Source organism: Homarus americanus, unplaced genomic scaffold (assembly GCF_018991925.1).
Source record: "Homarus americanus isolate GMGI-L3 unplaced genomic scaffold, GMGI_Hamer_2.0 scaffold40248, whole genome shotgun sequence".
In the NCBI taxonomy this organism is placed as follows: Eukaryota; Metazoa; Arthropoda; class Malacostraca; order Decapoda; family Nephropidae; genus Homarus; species Homarus americanus.
The window spans coordinates 10,064,240-10,074,239 of record NW_024712526.1 but is presented as its reverse complement, the minus strand read 5'-3'; the positions used below and the strand labels follow the sequence as shown (position 1 = coordinate 10,074,239).

The window sequence follows — 10,000 nt, the reverse complement described above, 5'->3', positions numbered from 1 at the left end:
CACATTTGTTGTATTGGTAAATCATAGCCACTACCCCACTCTCTCCCCTCTCCTCTCCTTTGCCCTTTGCCCTCTCACTCCCCCCCCTCTCTTGCCCTTACACTCTTCCCCCTCTCTTGCCCTCACACTTTTCCCCCTCTCTTGCCTTCCCTTCCCTTCTTTCCCTTCCCCCTCTCCTTTCTTGCCCCTTCCCTCTTCCCTCTCTTGCCCCCCCCACTTCCCCTCCTCCTTTCCCCTCATATCTTATGTACTGCTGACGTCATTTATTTGAGTATAGCTGCCACTTATAACATATCTACCACTTGTAAATAGCTGCCACTTGCAATTAGCTGCCACTTATAATATATCTACCACTTGTAAATAGCTGCCACTTGCAATTAGCTGTCACTTATAATATAGCTACCAACTTAGCTTTAATAGTGTTGCCATCTAAGGTCAGTACACTTGTCATGGGTGTGTGGGCAACTTGTACACTTGAGGTAGAGTGTTAAAGGCTACACAGAACACGTCATCTTGGGTGTATCTCTTCATAACATTCTTTAGGAGATCTGCTTGAGTCTTTCTCAATATCCTGTGTCGAAGGTCGGAATTTGTGTGAGTGTATCTGTCTGTGTATAGATTTGTGTGTGTATGTGTGTGTGTGTGTGTGTGTGAACGCATGCTTGTATGTGTATGTTTTGATGTGTTTCAACGTTTTCGACTAGGGAGAGAGAGAGAGAGAGAGAGAGAGAGAGAGAGAGAGAGAGAGAGTCCATGCCTATAATAAAACAACATTGTCCTGACGTGATGATGTACGGGGACAATGTTGCTGTTGTCATACGAACATTCACGCCAGCTCCACGGTAATCTGTGTGGTGGTGTGTGTAGATTTTTTCTGGGGCATCCTGTAGTTTTTTGTATTCTGTTGTTCTTTGTATTGTTGTAGTCCCAGGAACACTAAATAGTCCCTATAAGTAGTCCCAGGAACACTTATGTAGTCCTAGGAACACCAAAGTAGTCCCAGGAACACTTATGTAGTTCTAGGAATACTAAAGTAGTCCCAGGAATAGTAAAGTAGTCCTAGGAATACTAAAGTAGTCCCAGAAACACGTAAGTAGTCCCAGGAACACTAAACTAGTCCCAGGAACACTTCATTAGTCCCAGGAATACTTTAAATAGTCCCAAGAACACTAAAGAGTGCCAATAAATAATCCCAGGAGCACTTAAGTAGTCCCAGGAACACTTAAGTAGTCCCAAGAAGACATCATCTCACTGACGAAGGCGGAAGAATACAGACAGAGAAAACAACAACAAACGCTTCATCAGGGTATGTCAAGCCAGTCAGAACAGATGGCAGTGAGCAGCAGCAGCATACCTTCCTGGTGGGGGTGTGAGAGAGAGCACTTCCCCGTGACATTACTAGCCTGCAGGGCCCATCATCACAGCCACCGCGCCACGCCCCTCCCTGCCTCTCCCACACACGATCAAGGTCACGTTTCCATCCTCCTGACCTGTGGTTCCGGGTTGTGTTATGGATACACTCCACCCCTACCCCCCGTGTAACCCCGATGGTTAAGAGGAAAAAAATAAATAAAGAAAAACATGATGTGATTTGTGGTGGGCCAAGTGTGTGTGTGTGTGTGTCTTACGCCCACGTGTCAGTCTCTCTCTCTCTCTCTCTCTCTCTCTCTCTCTCTCTCTCTCTCTTCACACACACACCATCGAACTATTTAGGTATCCCCCCCCTGACAATGACCAATTGAAATCCATTTACAGTATCAGTAGTATAAACAAACCCTCCGTCACCCCCTTGCCTAGTTCTCGCTTTCCCCCTTACCCCTTCCTTTCCTCCCTCACCCCTCTCTTCCTTCCTCGCCCCTCTCTTCCTCCCTTACCCTTTCCTTCCCCCCCTCACCCCTCCCTCACCCCTCCTAGTGGCGTGGGATGTTAGTTGACTCGTGAACAATAGGTCGAGATAAGGGATCGGCCTCAACCAGAGCGAGTATGGACGTGTGGGCGTGGGCGTCTGGGCGTGGGCGTGTGGGCGTGAAGGAAAGAGAGTCCTCAGCAGATGTTGATCTTCCTGGAACGCCCCCTTGTTGTCTCTTGCATTAATAAAAGGAACGTCACTTTCTCTCACTGTGTGTGTGTGTGTGTGTGTGTGTGTGTGTGTGTCTATTTTCTTTCACAATTGACAAGAGAACTAGTTACGTTCCAGGACTAAAGGGTTAAGCCATCATCTTCAAAGGGTTAATCCACCGTTGTCAGGGGTTAATCCATCGTCTTTAAAGGGTTAATCCATCGTCTTGAAAGAGTTAAGCCATCGTTGTCAGGGGGTCAAGAGAAAATTTAACACGCAGTAATTTGTTAGCGGGTGAAAGAGAGCGACACACACACACACACACACACACACACACACACACACACACACACATACACATCTAACCCACCAATTATGCGTTTGGGTATTTAATCATCAGGTAATCCTCACAGTCTATCGTACATATAAGTTATGAATCTATACATATAGATCATGTAAGCATCTATTAGTCTGTCTGTCTGTCTGTATGTATGTGTCCTCATGCTCACACCACCACCACCACCACCACCACCACCACCACACCACCACCCACACCACCACCACCACCCCCACCACCACCACACCACCACCACCACTACCACCACCACCACACCACCACCACCACCACCCCCCACCACCACCCACCCCACACCACCACCACCACCACCACCACCACTACTACTTACCATCGTTAAATTTTTTGATCTGTTGGGTGACGGTGTCCCTGGGGGCAGTACAAAACGTGAGCCGTGGGTGAGACCTAAATGAGCCGTGGGTGAGCCGTGGGTAAGCCGTGGGTAAGACCTAGATAAGTCATGGGTACACAAATGATTTACGATACCACATACGGAAGGTAAACACGACGACACACTCCTCACCGTTGATTGCCCCGTCAGGAGTGGCTGCCTTCACCTCCTTTGTCTCATGTCCTGGTGGTGACTGAGTGACTGTCTGTCTTGATGTTTCTCTCTCTCTATTCGACTGTCTCTGTGTAATATAAAAAACTTAAAACACTAACCTAATCAATAACTTAATTCACCTCTCACTTTAACCCTCTCACCTCTCCCTCTCACCTCTCCCTCTCACCCCGTGCCTTGGCCTCCTCCCTGGCTCACGTCGTCACCTCGTTAACATGGCTACCTCCTTCGTCGGGCCGCTGACGAGGAGAGAACGAAACAGCAGACAAGATAGATAGATATATAGATAGATAGATAGATAGATTGATAGATATTCAGTAAAATCATCTTAAAAGTTTATTCATGATTCAGTATGTACTTAAATTAGAGAAGTCAGGTATGGGCATAAAGTACACCCAGAAATTATACCCAGGAGAGAGTATACTTCTTGACAGTATACCCAGGAGAGAGTATACCCCCTGACAGTATACCACAAGACAGCAGATTTTACCTTAATTACCTCCGTCCTTTTTAATTCGACAGGTGAGGACAGGTAAACATGACTCACTCTCACAAAGACACAATATTGTAGAACTAAACACATTAATTTTGTTTTGTTTAATTGATAATTTGCTTCCACTAATTACCTCATTGACCATTCCGCTGGGTGGGGGGGGGGGGACTTGTTACACTGTTATGCCCTTAATTATCCAGTGTTAGTACAGGGGAGAAGCAATCAGAATACCTGGAGAAAACTTGCGAATTGGTAACTAGAATTGTTTTGTTATTTCTAATTTAAGGGAAGATTATTTGGTTTAAGAATCTTTTTCAAATTTATGGTTTAGTTTAACTGATTTGGGTTGGGGTTGGTTAGGTTTGGTTAGGTTTAGGTGGGGTTGGTTAGGTTAGGTTAGGTTAGGTTAAGGCCTATTTGAACTGTGGACCCCATTGGCCACTCACCTTTAGCTCATATTTGTTAAACTTGTTAATATCGGGGTCAGCGAAACACACACACACACACACACACACCACCTTCATGTCTCTATCCTGACCCCCCACTAGAGAAAGTCACAAGGGCGGTAATCATCGTGACAGGCGTGGTATTGTGATCCTTATTGTATGTATATAACAGCTGGCCTGGGGTACGGTCTTGTGGGGAAGGGGGGAAGGATTATAGTGTTATATGATGGTTAGGGAGAGAGGGAAGATGAAGAGTGGAATTGAGGGGAAGGAGAAGTGTGTGTGTGTGTGTGTGTGTGTGTGTGTGTGTGTGTGTGTGTGTGTGTGTGTCTGTGTACTTTGCACTCGGATTCAATTATTTTACACGATTGTTTACACTCATGCTTGTGTTTCTCCTAACAGTGGTGATTGATAGCGTCATCAACGGGGAGACACTAACGCAGAAGGTAAGGGCGCCTTCTGTTAAGCCCCGCGCCCTCCTCAGGTCACTGCTGGTGGAGCTGGATCAAGAAGACAGCCTCGCCAATGTTTACGTCAACTGTCACCTCATGGGCTCCGTCACCTTGCCAAAGTCACCAAGGGCAATGGCCTCTGATACTAAAGATCTACGTGTGGTGAGTACTCGAGGGTGTGGTGTGGTGTGGTGTGGTGTAGTGTGGTGTGGTTGTGGTGTGGTGTGTGACTGGTCCTTCCTTTTCTTGTAGATATTAAGTTCTGACAACATAATCACAAGCGTCTATAACAAGGGGGGGAATTCTATATCTTTGCTGTGATGTCGTGACCATTTGATAAACATTCACAGCTGGTGGTTTGGTTAGTGTGTGTGTGTGTGTGTGTGTGTGTACAGGATGTTTTGTTTTCTATTTTTCAGTGGTGTAATATAATATTGTTGTATGATATAGTTGGCTACCATATGAAGTAGTCATAGGTGATTTATTTACGTATGTTCGCAGGATTTCGGGCTAGTCACTACAATTTTTTTTCTTGAATCAATGTTTATTAGGATAATGGATCAGAGGTGACGAGGTGAAGTGGAGGTCACAGTTTGACTCGTCTTGGCAAACATTCACAAGACATAAATTCACTATTGTTTAATTCAGTTCAAGATATCAGGCTATCTTGACCGCACTCCAGCTTGGCGCGCGGGAAAAAAAAATAATGCTCCTCGACAAAAACTGCTCCGCCCACCGCCTAACTAATGAGGCATTCAACGCTTGTTTTATACCCCATTCAGCAGCGTCATTCACAACACTGTAATGATCCTAACAAACCCAGGCCCGGAGAGTATCACGTGTGTGCTTGTTGTTGCTGTGAAGGTGACGCGGAGTAATGGCAGGATCCCGGGCTCACACAGCCTCGCCATTTGTGTCTTTTTCAACAAGATGAATCAAGATGCTCTCGGATAAGACCCGTATACTGTGTAGCCCTTAAGATATTTTTTACTATAATTAACCTAAATTTTATGCTACTTTCATTAACAATATTTAACGTACTTACAAACGTAGCCCGACTTTGCTCTTAACTTACAGAAGGAAATTTGTTTTAAATAACGATTGTTACCGAAAAATATGATTTAGTTGATTAGAAAAACAAGCATCCTCAAAATATTTCATAAAGATTAACTTTTGATCAGTCTCCGCGTTTAACGTGTTCTAGGTAATTAATTCACCTCAGTATCAACTAGGGATGGCACTCTCGGCCTTCATAAATGCAAGCGATATGATACGCTAAAATTTCCTATCACAGACTATATACTATGAAAGTTTCACACACACACACACACACACACACACACACACACACACACACACACACACACACACAATGATGTCACGACTGCCACCGGTCATTAAAGCTCTCCGTTTATAAACAAAATGTGACAAGATCCGGTAGGGTGACTCTCCTCCGCCGGGATGAGAGGAACAGTGAAAGTCTGTGAGAGAATGATTCTGAGAGACGCTCATTGTCCTACCACGAAAACTGACATCAGATAAAACAAGCTAAACATTTGGTTAACTTGGACTAGAATTAAGTTGGATTAGGTTAGATTAGTTTAGGGTAGGTTAATTTAAGTTAGATTAGGCTAGATTAGTTTAGGTTAGCCTTGGGTAAGTTACGATAGTTTAAGCCTGAAAAAATACGCAGCTATAATTTCACATGGTGTGGAAATTCGTTAGTATAGCCATTCGTTGTTACCACTGTATAGGCGTTATCTAAGCAGGCCAAGGCTAGGCTAACCTCCTTACATTAATCTTCTATGCCTTATGATATCTTTACTATCTATATTTAACTTTTGTCTTTACCTAGAGCCATTAACGTTTCTTATAATAATTCAAGTTGAGCTGATGCACACTGTATATCACTTGACAACGGTATAATATTTACTGATATCTCCATGTTCACTGAGATCAAAGCCAACATTTCCTTACTCTGCGATTGTACATTTATGTGTTACTGCAGTGTGTGTGTGTGTGTGTGTATATTGGATAATCTCACACTCGTAAAAGAAAGATGTGGGTCAGAGCCTTGACTCCAAAATTTTATGCTTCAATTTTATATCTCCTAAAATGGGATACGACGACTTACCCAGATACTAAGACCAAATCTCATGTTGTTAGGACGTCACTTTGGCTGCCACATTCAGGTTACAGCTGAAGTGAATCACGTACAGTTCTCACGTCACCAGTTAATGGAACCTTTCACGTATTTTAGGAAAACTGAGGCAGCAGCTGCGTCGCCACATACCTATAGTGTTTGTTCCTTTAAAATATCGACAGAATCTCGTAAATTTGAAGAGTCCGAAATGTTCAGTCATAGTTCCGGTGGGAGAAGGCCAGAATAAAGTATCCAGCTAATTGTTTGGTTCGTTGTCGTTGATGTCTTATTAGTGCTCCAACAACCAGGGTGTTTAACCACGTAATTTAAGTCCTTTCATATACTAAACAGTAAGAAATTAAAGCAGGTCTTATTCTTTGTTTACTCACGGAACTTATCGCGTCCATATCGCTGAGGAGTTCTAGGCCAGTATGTCTCTTACTGTCTTTGTGTTTAATTATATTATATTTATTTCCCATGATTAAATATATTAATTTATATCTTTAAAATATTATAAAGTAACAGTCCAGTAGGGTAGACTTACATACATATAAACAGTACAGTATGTAGCCAACGACAACGGTCAGTCACCATTACACAACACTGATGGCAGGCAGCACTGTTGTCCTCCTCGTCCCGCTGAATGTTGTCACTGATGACCTTACCAGTGACCCTGCCTGTCGCTCTCACCCAGTTTCCTACGAGGGAGCGACGAGCATCTTGATTCGCGGATGATCACTAGTACAGTCCACAGTGACGCCCTCAGTTCTGATTCTCCTGATGCTATGTTTCTTCTCGTAACTAGAGACATGAAGACTTTAGCTACGATACAAAGATAAATGACAAAATGAAGCAGAAATTGGAAAAAAATGGTTAGTGGTATAATTTATCTTTTAAACAAACCACCCGAACCAAAACAAATTAATATTAGGTTAGGTTTGGTTAGTTCGTCACCTGGGAAATAAATGGTTTAGGTTAGATTAGGTCACCTTACCTGAGAAATAAATAGTTTAGCAGTGGTCTTCTTGGCAGAGTTTTTTTTTTTTAGTGACCATCGTGAGGAAGGGGTCAAGCTTCGTCACCACCTCTTGCACACCCAGCCTTCCCGAGTTACTCTCAGTGCCTCACAGGTGGAATTTCCATGTGTCAGTCACCATCTGCCGACCACTACACTGCACCACATCACAAACATCTGTACGTTAATCTACTTCTCCTAACAAGAGATGGGGGAGGAGGAGGGGGGTTAAGAGATCGAAGCCAGATACACTCAGGGTGACCAGATGTCCTGATTTAGCCGACAGGTCTCTCGATTATCAATGATCTGTCCAGTGTCCAGCCAAACTTATTAATATGAATGTACTGATTTTTCGAATGGATCTTAAAATACTGTAAATATTCATAAACCAGATACCACACAATATACTTAGACAACCAGTAGAGAAACTCGTAATTATTCGATTTTTTTCCCGGAGGATCACTGACGCTTCTAGTGGTGGCAGCAACTTACTATTGACTGTACGTGTTCCGGTTTCGCTTTATCAACGGTGTTACAAATCCGTCCGTATATTGTCTTTACCACCTTAACTTAGTATTTTTTTTATAGTAGATTTGTTCAAGTAGGTCTATATCCCATCATTCCTGACATAACTAACTATTCTCACACACGACACGTAAAAATCGAGGTATATTTGAATGTCACAGCTGCATAAATAAAATGTGTAAAATTATGAAAACAAAACAAAAACGAAAACAAATACATTGATGATATCGCTAAAATGATGACGATGAAATGATAATAATAACAATAATAATAATAAAACTACATGTAACAGTTAGCACCATAAATAATTACCATCGTATTGTGTATAGTGATAGTATGTTATCTTAGTAGGATAACAATAATAAGTGTTATAGTTTTAGTGGTATCGTGGGAGTGTTTGGTTGTGTTGTTGTAGCTATTTGTGTGACGTTAGATTGAGTGTGGCAGCTAATACGTGTGACCTGGGTCAACAAGGGGCAGTGTCTGGCTACTGACTCGTATGTATGTGTACAGGGGAAGGTGACCTAGGGAGAGAGGGGGTGACCTAGGCAGGGGGGACGTGACCTCGGGAATGGGGTGACCTAGGGAGGGAGAGGTGACCTAGGGAGAGAGAGGTGACATAGGGAGAGAGAGGTGACCTAGGGAAGGAGTGACCTAGGGAGAGAGGGAGTGACCTAGGGAGAGAGGGAGTGACTTAGGGAGAGAGAGTGACCTAGGGAGAGAGGGAGTGACCTAGGGAGTTAGAGGGTGACCTAGGGAGAAAGGGTGACCTAGGGAGAGTGACCTAGGAAGGGAGTGCCTACTATAATGATACTAACAGCCGCGACCCACGACTTCCGTCGTCACCAGTTATGCTGAGTGGGTCACCCTCCTCCCTCTCCCTCCCTCCCTCCCCTCCCCCCTCCATCCCTCCCTACCTACCTTCCTCCCGTCCTTCTTCTCTCTGTCTTCTCTAAACATCCTCCCTCCACGCTCTCTCTCTCTCTCTCTCTCTCTCTCTCTCTCTCTCTCTCTCCGTTAGGTTAGGTTAGGTTAATCTTCAGGTGAAATTAATTATGTTACACACACACACACCTATAGAGTATACCTTTTCCCCCAAGGGAAAAACACACCCACTTAAATTACACCCCACTTACACCCTCACTCACACACCCTCACTCACACACCCCACTCACACACCCCACTTACACCCTCACTCACACACCCTCACTCACACACCCTCACTCACACACCCCACTCACACACAGAAGCACTTCATCTCTCAACATAAAGATCATAAAGAGGGAGTAAGTGGAAGGTGGTGAGGGGAGGCAGGTACACACACACACACACACACACACACACACATACACACACTGAGCACGAGAGAGAGAGTGACATTGTGTAGATACAGTATATTATTCTGTTGTGACTTTAACCTTTATAATAATGTCACTTAACCGAGGTCACGAGGGGTCATAGGTCATTTAATGGGGCTCTTGTGACCTAACGAGAGACGAGGCATTATCACTGTTTCTCTTGAGGTTAGATTAGGTTAGTGGTTGAAGCTAAGGCTATGAGAGTGCCATATGAGGGTAGTTTAGGTTAGGTTTGGAAAGAAAACAGTAACTTAACACATGAAACATTTCTAAACAAAAGCTTAAACCAAAAAAAAAATTAAAAAAAGATCCCTAAGACACGTCAAGAAGAAATTCAAAAAGCAATCATGACAAGTGGTTTACGTGGTGTGAGGGGGAGTGCCAACGAGGTGCCAGCCATAAATAGTGCCGTGAGGAGTGACGGAGGATGGATGGTGGACGGTGTCAAGAGGAGAGAGAGGTTGTGTAATGGGTCGTCATTAGCCAAGAATGAGGGACGACTTGTTCTGAACGTGTGTGTATGTGTTAATATACCTCAAGGAAGTTCGTGACGACTTCTAGTGCAGGAGAAAGAGGAGGAGGGGGAGGGAGA

The 10,000-nt window shown here is 43.9% G+C and overlaps 1 protein-coding gene across 3 annotated transcripts in view; it reads left to right on the top strand.

The window, feature by feature from the left end:
- LOC121862369 (cartilage oligomeric matrix protein-like) overlaps positions 1–10,000 on the top strand; it is a 61,382-nt gene that overhangs the window by 17,589 nt on the left and 33,793 nt on the right. For all 3 annotated transcript variants that reach the window (XM_042360623.1, XM_042360641.1, XM_042360632.1), the window contains exon 3: positions 4,318–4,529. In XM_042360623.1, coding sequence (XP_042216557.1) covers positions 4,318–4,529 — 212 coding nt within the window. The remainder of the gene's footprint in view (positions 1–4,317; positions 4,530–10,000) is intronic.